The sequence below is a fragment of the Aristolochia californica genome, unplaced genomic scaffold, assembly GCF_029961685.1.
Source record: "Aristolochia californica isolate CCGP_79_NKW_82.1479 unplaced genomic scaffold, dmAriCali1.0.hap1 SCAF_2, whole genome shotgun sequence".
Lineage (NCBI taxonomy): Eukaryota > Viridiplantae > Streptophyta > Magnoliopsida > Piperales > Aristolochiaceae > Aristolochia > Aristolochia californica.
The window spans coordinates 2111886-2135435 of NW_027181881.1; the positions used below are offsets into that span (position 1 = coordinate 2111886).

The 23550-nt window shown below is 36.3% G+C and overlaps 3 protein-coding genes across 10 annotated transcripts; 1 reads left to right on the forward strand and 2 right to left on the reverse strand.

Annotated features, from left to right (window-relative positions):
* Positions 1-2054: 2054 nt before the first annotated feature.
* LOC137955747 (membrane-bound O-acyltransferase gup1) lies at positions 2055-10882 on the reverse strand. Of its 3 annotated transcripts, none has more exons than XM_068802852.1 (18): positions 10486-10882; positions 10348-10403; positions 9918-10099; positions 9612-9660; positions 9413-9516; positions 9211-9275; positions 8687-8757; positions 7934-8047; positions 6586-6710; positions 6427-6478; positions 5829-5891; positions 4610-4719; positions 4416-4508; positions 4254-4335; positions 3081-3158; positions 2782-2857; positions 2661-2710; positions 2055-2588 (listed from the first exon to the last, which is right to left on the reverse strand). In XM_068802852.1, the coding sequence occupies exons 1-18, from the start codon at positions 10583-10585 to the stop codon at positions 2547-2549; spliced, it is 1512 nt and encodes a 503-aa protein (XP_068658953.1). In that variant the 5' UTR covers positions 10586-10882; the 3' UTR covers positions 2055-2546. The 3 variants fall into 3 exon arrangements, with proteins under 3 accessions (XP_068658953.1, XP_068658952.1, XP_068658954.1); XM_068802851.1 differs by having other exon boundaries at positions 8672-8757; XM_068802853.1 differs by lacking the exons at positions 9918-10099; positions 10348-10403; positions 10486-10882 and having other exon boundaries at positions 2056-2588; positions 8672-8757; positions 9413-9535.
* An 897-nt stretch (positions 10883-11779) lies between these two features.
* Positions 11780-18972, forward strand: LOC137956663 (uncharacterized). Of its 3 annotated transcripts, XM_068804238.1 has the most exons (7): positions 11780-12069; positions 14983-15309; positions 15751-16186; positions 17446-17744; positions 17919-18157; positions 18228-18286; positions 18530-18972. In XM_068804238.1, the coding sequence occupies exons 2-7, from the start codon at positions 14983-14985 to the stop codon at positions 18574-18576; spliced, it is 1407 nt and encodes a 468-aa protein (XP_068660339.1). In that variant the 5' UTR covers positions 11780-12069; the 3' UTR covers positions 18577-18972. The 3 variants fall into 3 exon arrangements, with proteins under 3 accessions (XP_068660339.1, XP_068660338.1, XP_068660340.1); XM_068804237.1 differs by having other exon boundaries at positions 17919-18286; XM_068804239.1 differs by lacking the exon at positions 18530-18972 and having other exon boundaries at positions 18228-18522.
* Positions 18973-19623: 651 nt separating this feature from the next.
* LOC137955997 (short-chain dehydrogenase TIC 32 B, chloroplastic-like) lies at positions 19624-22602 on the reverse strand. 4 transcript variants are annotated; one of them, XM_068803268.1, is made up of 8 exons: positions 22473-22602; positions 21336-21567; positions 20940-21019; positions 20698-20851; positions 20489-20567; positions 20274-20361; positions 20112-20158; positions 19624-19994 (listed from the first exon to the last, which is right to left on the reverse strand). In XM_068803268.1, the coding sequence occupies exons 1-8, from the start codon at positions 22600-22602 to the stop codon at positions 19812-19814; spliced, it is 993 nt and encodes a 330-aa protein (XP_068659369.1). In that variant the 3' UTR covers positions 19624-19811. The 4 variants fall into 4 exon arrangements, with proteins under 4 accessions (XP_068659369.1, XP_068659371.1, XP_068659370.1 ...); XM_068803270.1 differs by having other exon boundaries at positions 20476-20567; XM_068803269.1 differs by having other exon boundaries at positions 19624-20003; positions 20476-20567.
* Between the last annotated feature and the right edge of the window lie 948 nt (positions 22603-23550).

Sequence of the window (23550 nt, forward strand, 5' to 3'; positions counted from 1 at the left end):
TAGTTTTACTTCGGTATCCTCATTCTAAAAATCTAAAAGTCTCTCCTACTGATGATCTTCTGTTCTTTGTCATAGGAAACATACTCCAAAAATATTACATCATTTGATTCTTTAATAGTATTTATAGATATGCCAGGTAAATCTAAACAGACTATCTTGAACCGATATGCATTATTATATTTCTGTATATCCTATAAAAGTTGCATCAAAAGTTTTATGACTTCATTCTGTCAACTTGCCCAAGGTAATTTTAACTTTAACCAGACAACCTTATACCTTGAAATACTTAAGATTAGGTCGTCTACCCTACCATAATTTGTATAGTGTTTTCTGATTGTCCTTAAATGGGATGCGATTAAAAGGAAATCACTAATAATAGTTTTTTGAATATCTGGCACATGCTACACTTTATGTAGAGTAAGAGACTTCTCGGATATAAACTTCAGTTTTATCTTTATTTCTTCAATGACCTATGCAACATCAACGTTGTTCATTGCCACAATTCTCCCTTTAACTTCCTTGTAAGAAGAAAAAGAGGAAACATCGTAACAAATATAGAATATAGCTCTTGTGTTAATCCACCGGTCACTAGATTTATATATCAGATTTAACTCTAAATTAAATGTTACCAACTTGTCATTGAATCCAACTGAACTAGTCCGAGTTATCATGTTTGCCTTTTGACACTCTTCAAAGTGACGGAATTTACCACAAACCTAACATATCCTTGTATTGTTCTTTTTGAATCTTTTAGTTTGGCTTATTGAAGTGTTTCTTGTGTTTCTTTTTTTGATAAGTTGGTATTCTTGGTTTTCTCAAAGATTAGTTTCGTTATTAACACTTCATCGAACGAGGGGAGTTCTCTTTTATGTTTTATCTAAATTTTAAAATCAAACCAAGAAGGTGAGAGTTTTCTTTAAGAGTACTAAAATTTTATCATCCAAGGGAGGCCCTTTGCAATAAGTCTACAAAAATATTAACTTGCTTGCATTGGGTTCACTTTTGGATTCTTAACCTTGCACTGATTTAAAAATCCTCGCTAACGTCTCAAAAAAATTGGACGGAGAACTTGACGTTCCCATATTTCTCTCTCAACGAGCCTACTTTTGTCATGTGAACAATGGCCAGGAAGTCATGGAATAGGAACACCGCAGCGTGTAACAATTTTTCGACTAAGATTTGAGAATGAAGAGCGATTCGGGGCAGCCAGGGAGAGCACAGCCAGAGTCGTCCAAATCCGCTGTATCACCTCTTCCTCCAATCGTGCCAACAAATGCCGGAAACGCGATTGTTAGAGTACACGAAACATGCGGCACTCTGGGAGGATGATGAAGACTTCGAGGTCAAGCTCCGGAGGATCATTGAGAATGTGCCTGTTCGCGTCGGTAACACCTCTGGCAGCTCTGCTGGTTCCGGCTCCGGAGACTTCCACCAGGTTGGGTTCCTGGACTCTCATAGCTTCTGTAGAAAATGTTATTTTCTTTTCTGCTTCATGAAACTGGAATCAAGTTATCTGACTCTTCATACAGTTCGAGGCAGTGTTTTTTTTCAATTGTTGCATTTGCCTCAATTTATGTCGTATTTTCTTGCTTTGGCTGATTTTGCAGCTTACCTTGGTTGCTGTTCTCCTCTACTCCTGTTCCTGTTGTTCTCTCATTTCTTAACTAATTCTCCTCCGTTAGGGAAAAAAAAAAAAATGTGAACTGGTTTATGATACATGAAATGCACTCCAGGAACGGTGAAATTAGATGCTACTTTCTCAAGAAGCTTATAGGCATTAGAGTTTCATTTAAGATACACAGAAATAAAGCATCTTTGAGTCTGTACTCACTAAGTCATGCATGTTAAATTTTTATTGTGGTCACTCCTTTGAACTAATCTGCAGTAGGCCCAACAAGAAATGACAGACTTTATACTTAAAATAGGTATTATTTGCAACAATCATTGAACCATGTTCATTCCTGGCAGAGTCACTGTGGATTCTCTATTGGGATTAAACTTGTTTCCCTAGGTTCCTTAATTGTGAGTATTTGATGGAGTCCCTGTGGATGTTTTACCATTGTGAAGTTGAAGTTTATAAGTGTACCTCTGTTTTGAAGTAGCCCATGGAAGTAGCATATTTGAAATCTTTGAACATATTGATTCTAATTTTCCATACAACAAAAAAGGAACATGTACATTGCTCAAAAGGACTTTCCTTTAGGTGTTATTCTCTGATGGTTTGAATTGCTGCTAGTAGAAGTGGCATGGTATCGGCACATATCATCAACCTGCAGAGACTACTAAACTATATACAGAAACCGGAAACCTAAACAATCTAACCTAAACAATCTAACAGGAGATGACAAAGTAGTGGATTCAAAGCACTAATTGATGTGAAGGTGGCATAAACTCAACTACTCTCAATTGCGATGCTATTAAAACGTGAGTATAAATGCTAGGACAGTCATTAATCAGAGAACAAAAATTCAAGTTCGCTTAGTGTAATTCTGAAAATTGGCCACAGGTAGTAACCCCAAGATTAATGTTCTTTCAGTCTTCAGCACTCACCAACAGTTCTGTCTGACATCACGAATATGGAACATAAGCTGCGACATGAAATGCGGATTAGTTTTTGGGATGGAAGGCCCACTTTAGGGACATGAGAGCTTAAAACTCACCTTAGTCCCCACATAGAATGTCAAAAAGATGCCAGCAAGGACAGGCAAACCTGCAGAGATAGAAAACAGGTAATTAAGGTTTGATCCTAGGAATTCAAGGAGAGAGATAGCCTTAACATACCTTCTCTCTGAAGTAGTTTAGAGCTTAACCAGTGTAGGCCGGAGGGCCCAATCACGTAACCAACAAGGTTGGCCACCTAAAAGGAAAATACTTGTCATAATGGTCAACCAACTTGAGCAAGGAAAAAATGGAAGCATTAATTAAAGGTCCATTCATGATTTTCTTCGGGTGTATTTTGATAAATAGTTCTCCAGCAGGGTCATAAGAATGCTTCAATTTACAACACATTATGAGGCGATTGTAGAGAAATTAACACAGTGAAAAAAGACATGACTTGATTCTCTGTGTAGGAAGCATACCATAAGACATGTAATTGTAATAGCACCAGCTATTGCACTTAGCTCACGGAAAATGAACGCACTAGATGCACTCTTAGCCTGGTCATATGAAAAGGAACATTTTGATAAGTTGAACTAATGAGGCTTGATGGGTATTTAAGATGAATGAAACACAGAACATCAGAATATAAATCAAGAGTAAAGTATGAATTCAGGACCTGATTAGCAGGTTTAGAGTACAATTTGTTGACTATTTCCTTACATGTAAATTCTTTTCCTTCAGGGGGTTAAGAATGATACAAGCAAACAACACTCAAAGGTGACTAGCTGACATTGACTCCTATTTATCGTAGCCAATGAGGTGAGCATATGCTAACAAATGCATTATATACGAAGCACACCCTACATCAGCCTAAAATCTTGAAGTTTTTTTATATGAGATAATTGAGTTTTAATTTATACTTAGATTATCTTTCCAACTTTCAGACAAAACAACAAAAAAAAAAAAAAAAAAAAAAAGGATGTAGGCCACTACACGTTTTCTATAACAAGACTTCTGGCTCAGCCATAGAGAGAAGCATCAAAATGGGCAAGTCACCTGGCAACATGGGTTTTTGGATCCCTGCAGGCAATTGGCCTGATCCTACTTGTTTATTAGGGCTGACGGATCATGCACTCCAAATGCAATCAGGAGACATCTGTACTTTAAAAGCCAATAGATTAAATGCAAACCAATTGGCAGTACACAAACCATGACCGGCATTTGAGTTCTGGTTTTAAACAAAACAGTAATTAAAATTAAGAACAATACAAAGTGACACTCCAAAATTTTATTTAACTCAATATGGTCACAGACAGACAGGTAGAGATCCACCACCATAAGATCCCAAATGATAAAAATAACCACATCTTCTGGACCATTTAATTTGTGCAATAATACACAGTAAAAAGCCAAAATCTCCCAACATTCCTAGACCTTTGCTATGAGGAGATGATTGTTGTCTGTTCATTAAAATTGCAGTCTCTGTTTTAGATCACATCTTGAACATGGAGAGTGATTTTGATAGCACCTTCATTTTAGGTTAGCAAACAAGAGATTGAAGTCCAATGCTGTATCCTGTGTTTCTATAGCTGTATGTGTGAGATAAAGAGAGAGAGAGAGAGAGAGAGAGAGAGAGAGAGAGAGAGAGAGACCTGAAATACAGCTACTGCTGATTTGACTATCATTTCGGGCACAAAGAACAAACATGTCAACCATGCCCAAGAGAGAAGCTTCCTATGCAGAAGGAACATAGAAACATTAGAGAGTTGTTAAAAATCAAAAGATAGATGGGAAGGGACTGAACAGAGCATTACCACTCCAAATCATGCCATATTGCCACAAATGTGAAAACTATCCAGACATTAACTAGCTTTGTTCGAGACCCTCCAAGAGGAATGTAAATATATCTGGAGAAATAAATATCTCCATGTCAAAGATAAACAATATTATTCCATTACAGACAAAAGTTTGGAAGATAAAACCAGCAAGTAGGGAAACCAATGCAGACCTGACAAGCCATTTGTTAAATGATGCATGCCAATTTTTCCAGAAGGTTTCCAAGTTGTGGCAATTATTGATACACCTAGGCATATTCTCAGGAACATCAATGCCTGCTATCTGCAATAAATTAAACGTAAATTGATGCTTTCAAATAAGAAATTTCTGATAGCAGGAGAAATTGTAGACTTTTTCTTTCTTCTAAAAAGTTTTTTTTTTTTTGAAAAAGTCTTTCTTCTAAAAAGTTGAAAAGTAGACAACAAAAATTACAAAAGGATTTTTATTTTTAACCATAAAAGTGAAACAGGATTAATGAATTGAAACCAAATATTTGTGAAATATCCTCAAATACTTCTCTAGATCTCCACAGGGAAAGAAAATAAGACCTTAGAAGTACTATCCAGTACATATGCATTTGAGATTACACAGAGAATAACGGTTCTGCCATTATAAGCAAATATCACATCACCTATGCGTTTTATGCTGTCTTCATCCACTCCAACTTAATGTAGGTTAGCTTCTCCATTGTGAGATGAAAATTTTTAGTCCAATCAAACGAACAAAACTTATCTTTTCAGAATCATTATAAGCATGAAGACAAAAACATGAAGAGACCTATGACTTTCACTAAGGTGGGATTGATATTCGACCATTATAACAACCTAATATGCATTTTAATTTTCTTACAAGCTTGATAAAAGTTGAAGAGCAGGTATGGGAGAGTCTTATATGACTCTCATAGAAAAAAATCTCACAAAGCAGTAATTAATATGGCGGAATCATATAGGCGTCTCATGGGACGATATCTCACAAAAGTGTTTCCGTTAAAAGACGTTTTAGTTATTTCAGTCGTTTATTTATATTCAGTTGTTTAATTATGCTAGGACTTATCTTTAAATGTTAGACTTTAGTGTATAATTGGGACAAATGTAGTTTAATTGTAATTAAATTCTATTTATTTCCTCTATTATAAATAGAAACTTTTTATACTCAAATCACAATCAAGTCAGTGAAGTATTTCTCTTTTTCTGAATTCAACAATAAACTGCAGTGATTCTTTAGATAAAAAACCTGGATAATCATTTCAAAGCTTTGATCAATGGAAATATGTCATAACAAAATTAACCACACAAACAAGACAAATCATTCTCAAGATTAAGCTGGAGTAGCATAAAATCTGAAAAAACATCTAGAAGCTAATCAAACATTATCAACTACTCAAAACATACCAATGACCAAAATCGGAAGTACCGCCAAATGAGAAAGAACTTTAACCACATGAACATCAAGACCTGGATAGACAAAAGAGGAAACCAATTGAGCTAGTTATAAATTTTTATATAGATGTACTACACATTGTATGTATAGGTATGCAACAAAACAGAACAAGTCAAATTTCTTTCCAGCATAAGATGCCAAAGCCGATAAAACTACAGCATGCAAGTATATTGAATTTCTAGCAAAATCAAACTTTGACTTGTCATAATGAGTTAGGCAAGTTAATTTTTCTTCACTTTCTAATGAGCTAGACAAGCTAGTTTTTCATGCTCCAACTTGAAAAGGGGGATCATAAAACATAAAAGGATTTCTATTAGTTAATTCACTTTAATATTTTATATGTTTCAATGTGAGAGTATTTACACAACTTAAGATGTAATCACAGTAATTAGTAAGGGCGAGAGGTTGACTACAGCAAGTTGACTTCTCTCTCACCTCACTTCCTCCCCATTTTTCAGTCTCTTACTAATTGATTTCTCTTACTTTATTGTTTTCATGGGAATACTTTATAATATATAGAATCACATCATTCTAAAGAATAGCTCTTACCCCATATCCAATGATGAAGACTTCCCAAGGGGACAACTGAATCCAAAAACCACTTAACAGAAGGCAACAAAATCAATTCAACCATCAGAATAAGAGAAATAAAAATAATCAGAATGATCTGAGTAGCTAAAATGCACAAATATCATGTATAATCCTGACCTGATTGCAAAGGCATTATAGTAAAACAGGTGTGTCATAAGTTCCATGAGGAGGAGACTAAGAAGCCACCGAACTCCATACCAGGCAATTTTAATGACAGAGTACTTATTTTGAGGCATCTCTAACTGCAAAACCATGCTTAAAAACTTCCTTAGGAAATGAATAGGTAATGTCTTACATATTCAACATCCAATGCAATACTAAAACTACAGATACTACTTGGCATCTTATAAGCATGAAAGAGAAATTATACTTCTGTATGGATGCACATAATATAGTAAGAAGAGTAAAAGATAAAAATAGATACTCTTGTTGATTGAGAATCACAAACATGAGTACCATTGTTGTCTCAGGTAAAAAATAATAATATATCTTTCTGTTTCGATGTCACAAGTTGAAAGTCACAGTTCTTCAAACAGGATGATTAACAGAATTGATGCGTAAGCTGCTTATTGTAAGTATTTCTAAGACAGGGAAAAAAGTGGAATAAATTTATTGGATAAAATAGCACTTTGAATACAAGAGTGGGTGGTCGAATATAATACGGATGGCCATCAGAATTCAAATGGCCGCATTCATAAAAGTACATAGAAGTAGCAGGCAAAATTCATTTTGAAGGCATAACAAACAAATTTTAGCAATAAGCCCATGTATTGATCCATAAGCAGTAAGTATCAATCCACAATGAAGCAAGTTACTAATGCTTGTCATCCTAATCCTATCTCTGTACTTAAAGATTGTCTCTTCACATGCAACCAATGAGTTGCTTCATCAATTACACCTCATAGAGAGGTAACAGCTTCAAGAGCATGTCTGGGTCATCAAAGTAGTTAAGAAAGACAATGCACTGATCTAGGTTAGAGGCATTTTGGAAAAAAGCTTCAGAAAATTTTCATGAGATATGTAAGATAAATATCAGAAAGTTACAGCAGTGGTAAACTCATAAACATAAGTTACCACACGTTCCCAAGTAATGATGACTTATTCTCTCTTTTATCTGAATTTTAACTGAACCCTTTGAATCATAATGGAAGAGAACATTGTCATCCTGGCAGCATGTAACATCCCCATCACAGAAAAGAAAGTTCTGAATGGCTAGTAAGTTATATGAATTTTAAAACTATGAACTGAAAAGGATCAAATAAATGTTTGAAGTTCAACAGACAAAAAACAAATAATGGGGAGGAATAGATTAAATAGAAGTTGGCAAGATTTCCATTAAGCTTTTCTGCCACAACATTCTCATCACAACAAGCATGTATTCTTTTTTTTTATTGAAATGAGAACGTTTATTCTTGAATACATGAACACAGAAAAGTGAAGTATTTGCAAGCAAAATGTGGCTGACCTGTAATGCAAACACTTCAAAGCTTATTATGGGTCCAGCTATATAAAGTGGGGCAAACACCAAATAACACAAATACATGGTGAATGAGAATCTATCACTGTTGGCTGGCTTGTCCTGAATACAGATTACATGAAAAGAGACAAAAAATAAGTAACAAAGACATGAAGTTGCAAAAGAGTTCCCAAAAGTAAAGAGGCAACTCGTGAACAATATATAACCTGCAGCGTGAATGTTAAGCACCAAAACAGCTATAATAACTTTCCACAAATGGAAAATGTTCAAAAAGTGAGTAACGAGATAAGATTACTTTGCATCTACAGCAAACTGATGGGTAACAGACTGTTTCCAAATACAAATGGAGTTGTGTACTAAGAAATACATATATATCATACTTCTAACCTATTCTATAGATCAGATTCCTGTACAAATAGATGAGCATGTTCTTATCACCATTGGCACATATAAATCTTAACAAACTGGATTATCCAAACTGCCCTTGTTGAATAACAGCTACTCAATTCAAGGACAAAAGGCAGTCAATGCAACACTAACAAAATCCTCAAAAAAAAGGAAAAGAATAAACTACTAAAGAACCAACTGATTTCTGATGGCTAACAGGCTGTCTATGATGGACTCACCACTTGACAGTCACCTGTTCTGGCCACAGAATAAAGACCATGCTTAGAGCACAGGTCAGGGTGAGGTTTGGGGAAGTAGCAGAACCTGCCTTTCCTATACCTTAAATTCAAATACCTTTTCATTGAAATGTGAAACTTGATGTGCCCATTGATAATCACATCCAAAGCTTATCATGCGTAAAATAACTGCGATAGAAAGTAAACTGTGTCAAGACAGGAACAAGAACCATTTATACCTTCATACAAGTAAGAAGAAAAAAAATTCATCAAAAGTGACCCACATAAAATATTTAATCAAATGCTCCTAGAAAATGAGGAAACAAAAGTAAAAACTATTTTCTGTCAACATTTGACGTTTGTCTTCTTAGTGTTTGTAAAGAAAATTAGGACTCTCAGGTCTTAGAAAAAGGCTAAACCATTAAAAATAACTTGATTTACAGCAATAAGCTAAAAACATTCCTCAGAAGATGTAAGAAGAGCATAAGGCACAAACAAAAAACCATGGTCAATCAAGAAACTGATACATCTAAATATTTCTACTGGTTGACACATCAAGAATGAAGTATTGATGTCTCTAGACCTTGATAACAAAGGTACAGCAAGGAAGGATTTTTCTATCCTGGTCAATGAACATGTTACCAAAGTTGAAGCAAATATGCCACCTAAAAGTCCCACGGTAGTTGTCCAAAGAAGCCCAACTTTGCCTGCAGAATTAGACATGATAATAACAATATGAAGGAAAATCAAAAGGAAAAAGAGAAAAATGTGTAGGTCTTGGCTGCAATTATGCACATAAAGTGAATAGAAATATTTTGTGAAAAAAATAAATACTATCACAAACCCAAAAAAAGAGAATGAATATCCCTCATAAATACGGTTGACCAAGAGAACCAATATGTTGAACATCCAAAGTATGGCTGAGAAATATGGTGAACGCACGAACATCTGCAAAAAGACGTGTCTTCTAAAGTGTGATAATTAGAAATCATACAAATGGAACTGTATAGAAAAATAACCAAGTGATCTTATGCAGAACATACCTTTACAAGGAAGAAGTTGACTGAAGAGATTGAAAGAATAAATATGACACTGCAAATAAAATTACATATTAGCATTGCTAAATGAAGAATGAAGTCAACTTACATTGCAACCATAGATTTATAAAATTTCCATTTGCACTCACTAAGACCAGAAATAAACTCTCTAGGGGAAGTGAATAAGATTCATGGACTTTTACTTTTTCTCCACCCCCCCCACTCACACACACACACACACACAAACAAAATCCATATATCTGTTTGTATATCTAAGTAAAATTCAATTCTTTTACCAAAGAAAACACTTACCAAGCTCCGTGTAGATAAGCTAAATAGCTCAAAGAAATTAAGAGCCAGACAATGGACATTCCTCTTCCTTTTAGACGATACAGCGTCCTCGCGGTATTTGCCACAAGGGAAAAAATTCCAAAGACAGCAGTAAGGACGACCAAGTTCCCACGGAAGTTTCTCCATTGTGCATCCGACATATCCTAAAAAATCATGAGGTTCGATGAATCACATACTTAGTAGCATCCATCTATCCGAGATTCGCTTCATCAAAGCATCTTAGTATATAAAATGACAATAATATTCATCATATAAGATTCACTAAAAATTAAATGATTGACAAACTTATGTTCTCCTCAAAGTAACCAATTATCCGTTGCCAATATACTTCAATCTAAGTCAGATAGTAGCATTTTAATGGTTGAGACAATTAACTGGGCTGTGAACATACATTTAACCGATTTGATATCCATCCCTGCCTCAAACCACGAAGTCTTCCATAATATTCTGCAGTGAAAAACAAATAAAAAATGATAAACCTTAATAGGCTTGATCAATTCGCGTGCAAAAATATGGCAAGAGAGAGTACCATGGGAGAGGTGTAATGAACGACGGATAATAACGACGTAGAAAGCCAGAGCATATAGTACGAGAAATAAAAGCTCTAACCGCTTCCATGATTTGTTCATCTGTCTATATCTCGGATCTGTTCTACTCTCTGATTGTAGAAAACACTAAGGATCAGCGATGAAAGACGAAACTATGTCTGTACTTCCACTTCTATCTCCGCATTCTCCAAACAAGCCGGAGCCGGGCGACCCCTGCTGTGACAAGCTGCCTCTCTGGGCGGACAATTCGTACCAATCCGGCCAGTAGAGTCGAGGAAGGCGATGCGCGCTCGGTTTACTGCTGTTTTGCGGTCTGATTCGACACAAGACGCATGAGCTGCGCGGATGCGGACGAACTTTGGCGGCTCGTCGGGTCCCGGTCCCAGATCTCGTATGCTACAAGCACGCTGGCTGCCGCAGTGTAAATTGTTAAGGGAGGCCTTTGGCTGGAATTAGCGGAGCCAAAAAGGTTCGAATTCCAATGCAATACTGACAAATGTTCATTTCGTTCCACGTCTTGCTTCGTGCTATTACTCATTTATTATCTGATTATCCAAGGGTAATCTGTAATCAGATAAACAGGTAAAAAAAATGGAAAAATAAAATATTTAATAGATGATATATAATCTTAATAAAATATGAGGGACTTGTTGGTCACAATTTTTATCATTTGTGACTAAGTATGAGTAAAGATATAAATAATTGAGCAAAATAAAGTATTAAATGAAATAAAAATTGATAAGTTCAATATTATAACGAAAAAACTGAATTAGTTTAAATATTTATTTCACATATTAAAAACATTGCAAGTGCTACATTTTTTTTCAGATATTAATAGATTTTTTGTACAAGATGCTGTCAACATGGTTAAGCATAATGACAGGATAACCCGAATTTAGTGTAATGTGGGCCCTCCACTTTTGTTAATAGGTTAAATCCTCCTTAGTCGAAGAGGAGTTTGGATTTACTACGAAAATACGCAGAGTGCAATCAAAGAGGGAGGGTGGGCCCGGGCCCAGGGTCCACCTCCCATTATCTGTTCGCTCGCTGCGCTCATTTCGCACTACAAATCTCAACCAAGAACCGAGGCTCAAGACTATCACACCTTTTGCAGTTTTTCGTAATGAATATATCTTAAAAAAATATTGTACTTGAGGACGTATTTGAAATTAGACCAAAACTGAAGACCTTATTGAAAATAATTCTTCATTTGTTGTTATATTAAGATGTATTAGAGAAGAAATTTTGCATTTTGTTGATGAGGTAAGTCGATAATCGTTCAATTAATAAAAAAAGAAAAAAATAGAAAATAAAGAGGTTAGACGATATTAGCCCATTAGGGCATTCCATTGCGGTTGCGCTACGAAGGTGAGAGAGTTGGGGTCAGTGGAGATGGAGCCCTAACTCTGCGAGTGGCGAGATTTGCATATCTCTGTTCGATTCTTCTCCGGACTTCGGGTCGCTCTACCTGCTGCCCTTCTTCATTACATTGAGCGGAGAAGAGGAGAAATTTCATAAAACTTTTGAAATCCTTAAAATTCTGAAGCTATCCGCTACGGCGAAAGGTTTGTTTGGTTTTTTTCGTAATTCATTTTCCTATAATGCATTATATCTGTTGCCCTTTCCATTCGTAACAAGACACCGCGTCTCTGCTGTCTGGTCTTCTTTTGTCGAAGATGCATCTACTATTTTGCTCTTTAGTCGACGGGCTTGAGCTGCGTTTTATGGTTCTGGGCGCATTGGTTGCTTTAAAATTTTCTGAGATTGGAAGAGTTCGTATGTTTTCCTTTTGATTGGATTATAAATTAGTGCTAGGATGGGTGCTTGCTGTAAGATTTCGAGCTGGGTTTGATCTACATATGGTTTGGTTGGTGTTAGCTCGTGCTTAGTCTGTCCGACGGGAACGCCTGCTATATGCAGCATGGTCGTGATTGTACCGGTCGGCATTTGTATTTTGTTCTGGAGCATTGTCTGCGACGATAGCGGACTTGCTGTACATGTCATTATTGAATGCTGCCATGGAACTTTGTTTCTTTAGTTTTCCTTAGTTCTTCTCATATTTTTGCATCATTTATACTACTAGTTTCAGGTGGTGTAGGAATTTTACGTCTCCATGAGCCCTGCCATAGAGCTACTGATTTATTTTGGATTAGATGGTATACTGATATAGTTTTTTTTTCAAGTACAGATATCATCTTATGTTCTTATAAATCTTTTACGGTGCCATAGCAGTGCAAAATCCTCCCCATATTTATGTGTATTTTCAGCAAAAATTGTATTTCATAGTGTTTACTTTTTATTTTTTGATTGGTGAGTATCTACGGGTTTGATTAATGGTTTATTTTAGGTAGAAGATATCAAATATTTTCATTGCTTTCTATGCTCAATTTAGTTCTTTATTACAATTCTTCCTCCTATCATTTGCTTTATCAGTAGCTAGCCTAACTGTGAGATACCCTTTTAAACTGGATATATAAGTAGGGGTGGCTTTGAACCAAGCCGGCGAGCGAGCGGCTTGAGCTCGGTTTGATTCGGTATACCCGAATCTCGAGCCGAGTTCGAGATCCGGGATCGGCTCATTTAAATTAACGAGCCGAACTCAACTGAATCAAGGTTCGATTCCAAAGCTCTCGAGCCTGCTCGTTAATGAGCCCTCTGCCTCCCCTCGTCTCCCTTCGCCTATATTCCCGTCGTTGACGCCTCCATCGCAGCCGTCATCCCCGACGACAGGCCGGCGCCGCTAACCCCCTTCCCCTTCCCTCCATGTTGTCTTGGCGGAAAACCAGAACCAGAGATAGATACCTAAGTTAGGGGAGAAATAATTTCTCCCCCTCCCCCGCGAAGATGATTTCGCACATATGAGATCATAAACTGAAAAAAAAAAAACTTTTTCTTAAACTCTCCTTCCTCATGGCTCTTGAAAAAATTGAAAATACATTTCAGTAGAAATAAGTTTATAGGGACTATTAGTGTCTCATTTTTTTGTAAACATTTTTCTAATTGAAAATTCTTATTAAAAAATCATATAATTTTCTAAGTAAGATCTTCTTGCCAAGAAGGACTAGAAAACCGTATAAATTTTTTTTGAATAAGTATTTGATAGGTGATGCTGTAATACTTTTAGCATAAGGCTATTTTCATAGCAATTTTGCGTTCGACATTTTATTTGATTAAAAATTTATCGATAAGTATAGTAATATATTGGATTGATTATTAATTTTTATTTATTTCCCTAGAAGAGGCAATCCATTTAACTTTCCTAAGAAAATTTTAAAATATTTCTTGTAATTTTATAATAAGTCACTAATAGTAATAGGATTTTATTTAAAGGTTTTTTTGGAAATATATATCATAGGAAAAATATTTCTATTTTTTCCTAGAATATAAATTTTCAACCAGGGGCACCGAGGAGGCCATAGTAAATTTATGGTCAGATTCAAAAATTACAAAATAAGCTAGACAACATTTGGAGTAAAAAAGATTAATATTGGTGAATTTTAATCCATTATTGAAATTCAATCTTGAACCTCCCCTATCATTCTTTTTTTAAAATGTATGCATAATTTTATATATAATTTATTTGACATATATTTTATATAGAGTATTAAATGTAGGTTAGCTCGAACTCGGCTGGAGCTCGAGCTCGAACTTGGTTAAAATTATTAGGCTCGAGTTTGATTACAATTTTAGGCTCGAAGCTAGGGTCGGCTCGAGCTCGAGTTCAAAATATTTAAGTCAAGCTCGGCTTGAACAAGGTTCGGACTCAGCTGGATTCAATGCCACCCTTATACCCAATTTTAAGTAGAGGTCATTCCCAATTTTATGTAAAATGTATGCATAATTTTATATACAATTTATTTGACATATATTTTTTGAAAAGTTTTAAATATATGTTGGAATACAAACTCGAGACATGTATTTTTTGAAAAGTTTTAAATGAATGTTGAAGATCAAGCTCGGCTCGAACTCGGTTAAAATTATTAGGCAAGCTCGATAACAATTTTAGCCTCGAGCCTAGGCTCGGTTCGAGCTCGAGTTCGAAATATTTAAATCAAGCTCGGCTCGAACATAGGCAGGTTCGGGCTGGCTCGGCTCGATGCCACCCCTAATATAAGAATCTTATCTAATATCAATAGTTTATCCACTGATTGCTGTTCACTTTTTAAAATTTTTAAAGGTTCATATCACAAAAATATAGTCATTTGTACTTGTATGGCAACACGATGGAAATGATTATGGAGCTGGAAAGAATATTGTATAGGGCATTTTGCTTCATGTTTCAATGATAATTTCTTGTTACCATTTATTTATTTATTTATTAATACTCTAATGTTATATTGCTCCAATAAGCAGTCTTTTCAGGATTGTGTTTTAAATTGTCTGCTGTTATGCTCATTATGATTATTTTTAGATTTATTTTGGGCACAGTTAATATGAGGTCTATTAGTTGGTTCTGAAATTGCATGTTGTGGCTATAGATGGCAGCAAAACCTCCACCAGAAATTGATGATGAGCTGTTTGATGAAGTTTATGGAAAAGAATATACCGGTCCACCAGGATCAACGGCAAAGAATGTTCAAGAAACAGTACACTCAAATAAAAGGCCCAATGAAGGTGGGGATGGTAGTGCTGGTTCTGACGAGGAGGATGAGCTTCATGATCCAAATGCAGTTCCCACAGATTTTACTAGCAGGGAAGCTAAAGCTTGGGTGGCCAGAGCTAAAGCCACTGAAAGGAATTGGAAGAAAAGGAAGGAAGAAGAAATGATCTGCAAGCTATGTGGTGAATCAGGTCATTTTACTCAGGTGTGTTTAATGCTGTATTTTGGTCATTCTTCTCACTTTTGGTGCTTCTCTATTATCAATGTGATGTTTTTACATTCTTTTGGCAGTTTTTTCAAAATATAAAATTTTATGAAACAATGTCAGCATATGATAAAGTAGAAAAAAATCTGATCTATTCTGCCGTTACTATCTTGAAACATGTTTGCTTGAACCTATATAAACATTTAATTGAAGGATATATTGTACAAAAGTATTACCGATATAATAATATGTTTTATCAATTTTAAAGGAAAGTTATGAAGAAAGCAGAATTTTATAAATCTTCGAATTATTGTGGAAAATTACCAATTTTATCATAGAAAACCAAGATTAATTTTTTTTACCAAATTTGAAGGATCATTATGAAGACACCAATAATTTGAGATACTTGTCAAGCTAGTTGAGAATGGCTTCTTTTGGCAGGGCTGTCCCTCCACTCTTGGGGCGAATCGCAAATCTTCAGATTTTTTTCAAAGAGTAGCAGCAAGAGATAAGTATATACGAGCCCTTTTCTCAGAGAAAGTGATCTATAAGATCGAAAAGGAAAATGATTGTAAGATTAAAATGGATGAGAAGTTCATCATTGTTAGTAGCAGAAATCAGTTGTCAATGACAAAAGGTGTTGATGCTGTGCACCAAGTGATTAATGATGAGAAAATGAAGGGTTCTGATTCTCGCAATGGAAGGTCAAGATCACCTGAGGGAAGTCCTGGGGGGTCTCATTTTAGACGATTGGAATCCCAGAGGTCTCATTCTAGTCCAAGAAGGGCTGCTGCACCAAAAGTTGGTAAACAGGAAAAGTATGTAGAAGATCAATTGCGGGAAGATCTACATAAGATGCCAAGGAGATCTCCACCAGGTAGGAATAATTGATAAAAGCTTTATTAGACAGATAGATAACTGGTACTCAGAGAGTCGAGGTTCTTCTTATGTTAAACTTATGCAAACTCATTACACACATTCATATCTCGGAGATACTACATTCAAGATGGAATCATTGGTTTTGATATTTTAAGTGGGAAGTAGTGCTATAACTAGCTCAATGGCCATACCTTGGGTCTTAGTACGAGGTTGTGAGTTTTAAGTCTCACCGGGGGAAAGGAGTATATTGTGCATGTGTAATCAAACATTAAACAAAGAGAAAAAGAAAGACAGGATCATATATGACATAACATAACGGATAAGGAAGTCATGTTTTCTTTAGATTTTTTGGGTTGATAAAATGGGTGTGTTCCAACTTGAGGGGCTTATAGTGGATTTTATGGTTTCATGTTTATAAGTAAAGTGATTTTTCATTTTAAGTTGTATTTTCAAGATTTGTTTAGTTTCTTCATGTATCGCTTGTTTGGTTGTTTATGTTGCAGGTTGAGAGTGAATACATTTGATACAAATCTAATATCATACTTGTTGTGCTGGATTTAGGGGGATCATGGATTCATTAGCATATTTCAATTCTGTAGGCTGTATATGGTTGGCTGATAGCCTATGTTGTAGTCTTTGGGTGACTAGCCAATGGATCACATTTAAAGCGTGTGTTGCCAGCTTGGCTCACACAGCTTATGTAGGTTATTGAGTACATCCTATCATGTCTCTCTAGAAGAATCGTTTGTCTAGATAAACATAAAGTTAAAAAAAATTAAAGGAGCATAATTTGTTTCTTTGTTTATGGCTATGAATTGAAATTGATGAAATAGATTATTTTTCTTCTCTCAATACAGCTGTCTATTTCAGCTGGTGGAAACTGAATGTTTAACTCGAAGTTTAGATTAAAATTTGGAAAAGTAGTGTCATGTAGGATCAAGTATAGAGTGTACTTTTTCTCCATGTGGATGAAGAAAGTCTCTCTGGAAGTTAGATACCATTTATCTATTCTTTTTTTTATTTTTTAAAACAATCGATAAATGTTCTTGTCGAGAGAAATTGTGAGTTGCTTACTATTATATCTTTTTGCAGCAAGAGGTAAGTTCCAGCTTTATATATGTTCGCTTGTGAAGCTCCGGACATGCGTGAGCTGGATGGGTTCTCACAGTTTGGTTTCTAGCTGATAGAACTTGTCTATGTTAGACATCTGGAAATAAAAGTGGGATATCACTTAACATATTCTTCCATTTCGTGAAGCTTATGGTAATGATGGAGCTAGAGGCCGATCAAGCCATTCAAAATCGCCACCAAGACCCCCTTATACTGGCAGTTCATATAATTCCCATGATGGTCATACTCAAAAACTCGGGTTGAATAGAATTGAAGGCTGGGATGTTGAGAGGCGTGGGTCTGATGTCCATTCTAGCCGTAAATATGAAGCTCCTGTTTATCCTCAGACACTGGAGGAATTAGAAACGGAATTTAAGAGAGAGGCTATGGAGTTGGGAATTATCCGTGACAAGGAAGAGGATGAAGAAAATTACAAACATCGTGAGGTATGTATCTGTGATATTGTTTATCATTTGGTTGATGAGCATATAACATAAAGAAATGCACTTTTGGACGTACAGTTTATGTATTTTTGCATGTATGCATATAGCACACATTTGAATGGTGTTAATCAGTATGAGCTGTAAAGCTGTGATGTCTCTTTTTCTATCTCAATTCAGGCCGTCAGAGAACTGAGAGAATCCTACATGAAGAAAATGGCTTTACTTAGAGGCATGCATGCTAAGCAGTGGGAAGAGTTTCTTCAACATGATATGCAAAGAAGGCAACGGGCCCATCAGCAAATGTCTGCATCTAACTACAATGCGTATAATCATTCCACTTACTCAGAATATGATCGGCCTTCTGCTGCTAATCCTCATTATCCAGGAAATAATTTACCCATGGATTCAAGGAGCAGGTATCCTTATCCTGTTGAAAATTACTCAGCTTCTTCAAGGCCACCACTTGATTCTTATGGTGATTTTCAGCGTCAGAGACATGAGGATTTTGGAAAAGCATATAACAGATACTAAGAATCATACCTACGGTGAGTTGTCTGTGGAACTCTGACTAATTTTGTCTTTGATTGGTTTCTAAAGCTATTGTGAGTCCTTTAAATTCTTCATGCCCACAAGTTTGAGGTAAGGTTCCTTTTCGGTGGACTAAAACGTGGTAATTAGGGTGGTTAAGAGACCAAATCAAACATTTGCGATTCTCTTTGGTTTGGGAAGTGGACATGACAAATCATTTAGAATTTCATTGTTAAACACCTATTCCTCAAAATTTTCAGGGGGGGCAGTTGGTGATTTCCGGATGACAGGCATTGTGGAAGGTTAAGGGTAAGTATTAATATGGATATTTAGGAGGTGTGAGAAAGGTGCACTAGGTTTGTGTTTTGTTCTTCAAAATTTTGATGCAGCTTTAGCAGCAAGGCAACATGCATTTCTAATGCAATGGGTGTCCGTGGTGAGAGACGTTGATTTCTAGAATATGATTTTTGCTCAGAGAAGATTAAGGTTGTAGTGATGTGTAGGTTGAAGTTGCAAGTGTCGGAGAATGATAATTTAGTTGTGGGAGTGCGTATGGCCGTGTAAAGAGTAACATTTGCTAGTTAAACGGCTTCTGTTGCTTGTTCCTTGTTGGTTATGCATCAAAAGATTGTGCTGATGGATTGTTTGCTCTGCTGTTTTTATTATATTCTTGGGCATCTGGTGGGAGTGCAGTATTCAACCATTGATTCGTTTCACCTTAGAAGTCTCGGAAGTGACGAAGAAATTGGAAAAGAAAAGTTGGTTAAGATCATGCCAATGGATTGTTGGCTTCTAAGGAATTGTAAAAGGACAATAAAACTTAGGACGGGATATAGGACAGCACACGGATAAATACTCGAATGATTCTGATCGCTGCAAAGTTGATTCCCGCGCTTATTACGATTAAATACTTTGTTTGACCAACCTCTTATTTCTTTCTGTTAGTTTAAACATAAAGATGAGCTCAAGAGAAAATTTGGTAAAAGATGATCGTCCTTTTTGTTGGGGTGCCAATTTTATAGATTTAATCGATTTTTTATTTATTATTTTACTAAATGAAATAAAACTGAATAAGATTTATTACCTTATTGGATATTAAAGTAACTTTATTCCATTATTAATTTATTATTTATTGAATGATTTGAAGATAGATAAGGGTTATTTTGTATTTGATAAGTATTGTTAAAATTGGACTTGACCAGTACAACGTGATTGAAGTAGAATGGAGCCCTTTTCTAGTACTTACGTAAGGAAAATGGTTGGTCTCATTTGAACTTGATCCAGATCGGTTAGTTTGGTCTGAAGGATTCAAAGTCATGGTTAGGTACTTAGGTAATTAATGGAAGAGGTAGTATCAATTAATTGAAAATTTATTAATATCCTACTTCAACAAAATAATATATATATATATATATATATAGGAGTTACAAAATCTAGGTGCATCTACGGTGTGTAGATCGTATAGGGGTATTTACATTCTATTTCTACGTAAGACGTATAAATATTACAGAGGAATGGCTTCTGCGATGCTCTTCAAGCTCTCTAGGTCGTCTTCTCCGATAATACTCTATGGATCAATCCGCGGGTCTGCTTCCAAAGCTTCCTCGCTTCCATTTCGTCATTCGCAAGGCTTGAACATGAGGTCTGATTGCAGTCTGCCAAGTACTTCCCGCTCACTCCGTTGATCTGAGGGCTTAGGGCAGCAAAACAGGTTGTCGACGCGCCCTATAGACACTAGATTCAAGTAAGATTTCGTTCCTTGATTCCAAGTTCTTTGAGTTGCAGAGAGATTCAAGAAAAAAAACGAATTTGTATGGATAAAACGAGGTAAGAGGGAGATACCTGAGAAGTGGATTTTAGTAGCTTCGATGCCAGGAAAAACGCTGAATCTGCATCGATTGATCTCTTGATGAGTAACTTCACGAAAATTTCTTTATTTTTTATTCGCCTTGTGATAAGTTGAGAATATTTACAATAATCGAAAACAAGAACTGGAGCTCTTGCCTGTGATCAGACTCTTCTGGTCTCTGATGATTCCAGTCTTCACAATGCCTGGATGGATAGCATTGACTGTCACTCGAGCGTTTCGAGCCTGCATTCACGATTCGCGTCAAACGTATGAGATTTTCTCCTCATAAAAGACAAACTTACTTTTCTTGCAATGTAAAACTCGAAATTAACTGTTTGTTTATCAAAGTGAAGCTACTCTTGAGTCTCACGATGAAACGTCTGGCCAGTTCCTTTGCATGGAAGATGTTCGCCAATTTGGATTGAGCATAAGCTCGCGTGCCATTATAGCTGCATCGGAAGGTAACGAAAACTAAGATTTCTTTTTACTTCAATAATCAATTTTGCCTTAATTCATAATTCATATGTGAAAAATTAAATTTCTGTTTAGATAAAACGAAGGCAGGAAAAGAAGTTTTACTTCTTGGGGTTAAGAAGATCATTGAACTGGAATTTTTCTCTTTTCACCCAGCCATGAATTACAGACGAGACATTGATTATTCTTCCCTCAATACCAGTTCTTGCAGCTGTTTCTACCATTTTCTCCGCTAATAATTCTGTCAATAAAAAATGACCTGCAAAAGGATGGATGAATGATTAGATCAGTAGGGGATTTTCGTTTTTTTAGAGATTGATTCAGGAATCTTAATCAGTAAATGTTACCTAAGTAATTTGTAGCAAAAGTCATCTCAAATTTATCATCAGAGAACTCCAAGTTTGGACAGAATTTGCCCGCATTATTTCTGAGGAGTGATTTCATCCAGATTAATGGTCAGACATAGATAGCATCAACCAAAATGTCTGTTATGCTATTCACATTAAAGAAAACCATTAAGAAGAGGCTTTGCTGGAAAAGCATGAAGATCCATAAGCGTTTAAAGCTTCATCTTCATCAAATAAAGAAAGAGAAGAAATTTCAGTGCGGAATTTCTATATTCCGAAGCTAGATGTGTACAATTTTACCAATCATTGCACATATGTATAGAATAAGTGGATTGTACGATCCAATCTAGCAGATCATTGTAGAACCGAGATTTAAAGATTGAGTTATGAACTTACATGAGGATATTGAGCGGCAGGCCGAGGGCGAGGAAAGAAGAAGAAAATCTTTTGATCGAAGCAAATGAACTCAAATCGAGCTCTAATCGGATGATCTCAGCCTTGGGGATCTCTTTTTTTATCTCCTCTTTAATTTCTGCTGCTTTCTTGAGATCCCTTGCTGGAATTACGAGTCTGACTCCTCTCTTTGCCATTACTCTCGCAGTTTCAGCACCAATGCCGGAGGTTGCTCCTGTTGTCGGAGAAGGACGGAAAAGAAGAAGATAAATCAGGTACCCTTGTAGAGATTTTTATCTATAGTCATTACCAGTCGACATATTCTTTGTGAAAGAGAGAATCAAGAAACACGAAAAAGAAAGTAGTTTAAAAAATGATTCTTGCAAGCAAAGTTCACGGCGGAAAGAAGGTGAAGATGGGAATCCTTTGAAGATCGTGAGAGACCACTAAAGTCTATGGCTCTGAATATTGAATCATATGGCCGAAAAGCTAGAACAGATAAACTCATTTAGGTACTACTAATGAATGATTAATGAGTATAATAGTAGTTTAGAGAGTGAAAGACATGATTGGGTCAGAAACACTAAAATCGAAAAGCTTGAGTGATCTGATCTGAAACATGAAAACTAGTACTCAGAAAGACCTGTTAAAAAAGGGTTAATCTGTCCTCTAAAGAACAATCAGAGAAAGTACAGTTTTAATAACCATTTTCAAAGAAAAAAAATATGAATATTAGTAGTAAGATAGATATAACGAAGAGCATTTAGAGCATTTACAGCCAAGGACATTCTTTTTCACCATAAACCAGAGGAATGGAGGAGGGTGTGAAGGGTGAAAAAGAAAACGGAAGTGAAGGAAAACTTCTACCACCAATACGAGGAAAACCACGACTCTTGCAGGTTTTGGAAAAAAGTCCAGGCGGAAACAATTCCATCAAATTTTGAGAAAACGTAAAACAGTTGATAAAAAACACAGATCGCAGCTAGAAAGTAGAAACTAGTAGTAACCCAGCAGAAAAATGTTCAAAACTGACAGTTTAAAGATATAAAACAAACTACGAAGAAGAAACCTGAAATGTCAAGAATCCATTCGGTACTTAATCTTGTTTGTTGTTAAAAGACAAGATTACGTGAAACTAACCTGTGATAATTGCAGTGAGCTGTGTAGGGATCAGAGAAGAGATTCCCTCGGTGACCTGCTCAGCCGTGGAATTTGATCCAAACCCACTCGGCCCTGCAGCGCCCGTCAAATACCTCAGTGTACCCTTCATGGAGTGCAACTCGAGAGAACAAAAGAAGATGGAAGGAAGAAGACCTATATATAGAGGAAGCCCGTCGAGAAATCCTCCCTCTCTGTTTTTTTTTTCTGTTTCTTTTCTTTTGTTCTATTTCTATATATTCCTCTCTTGGGGTCCTGAAATTTCCACTTTTCTACCTTTTTCAGATAGAGTTGTTGGGCCTAGTGCAGCCACAAAATTGCTCCTCCCCGCGATATCTCGTGTCTTCTTCTCGGATCAGAACTCAGAAGGGCACTGCGAAAAATTTCCCCTTCAGTTTCACCCGAAACAGGTTTAACTTGAGAGGTAAGTCTGTCTGGACCGATGTTCCATGATTTCATCTATCAAGGGTTGAATCCATTCGTCCGATTCTGTCTGGAACGTACTTGTTAGGTCTTAACACCCTCTTCACCTTAGGAAGCACTGTGCAACCCCAGTTCTCTCTTGATTCGTACCTTTTTGTTCATGCTGCATACGCCTTTTATACGATGGGTTTTGAACAGTGAAGAAGAATAAAATATATGCTGCGCATGGTGTGAATCACTCCATCGTCGTCTCCATGCAAGACCTTGATTCTATTTGACTGTAGACTGTAGAGTAGACAAAACGCGGGCCGAACAATCCATGGTGGGACACTCTACGTGTCCCAACCACCCACATAGTGGATCAGTCCATGCCTATGAACGGCGGGTTTTAATTTTTTAGATCTCCTGAACCAAATTCCCTAAACCCGAACCAAAAATAATAGACCCGGCCATGTTGTTAGCCTTATTATTATTTAAAAATCCAATAAACCCAACCAAGTATTGGTTGGGTCTAGGAGATCCAACTAAACTAAGCCATGACGTTCGGTCGACGTGATGCTGCATTGCATGGGAGGAGAGAGTGCGAGAAATTGAGATTTCTGTCTTCCCTCTTCCGCACTCGATGGGGAAAGATAAA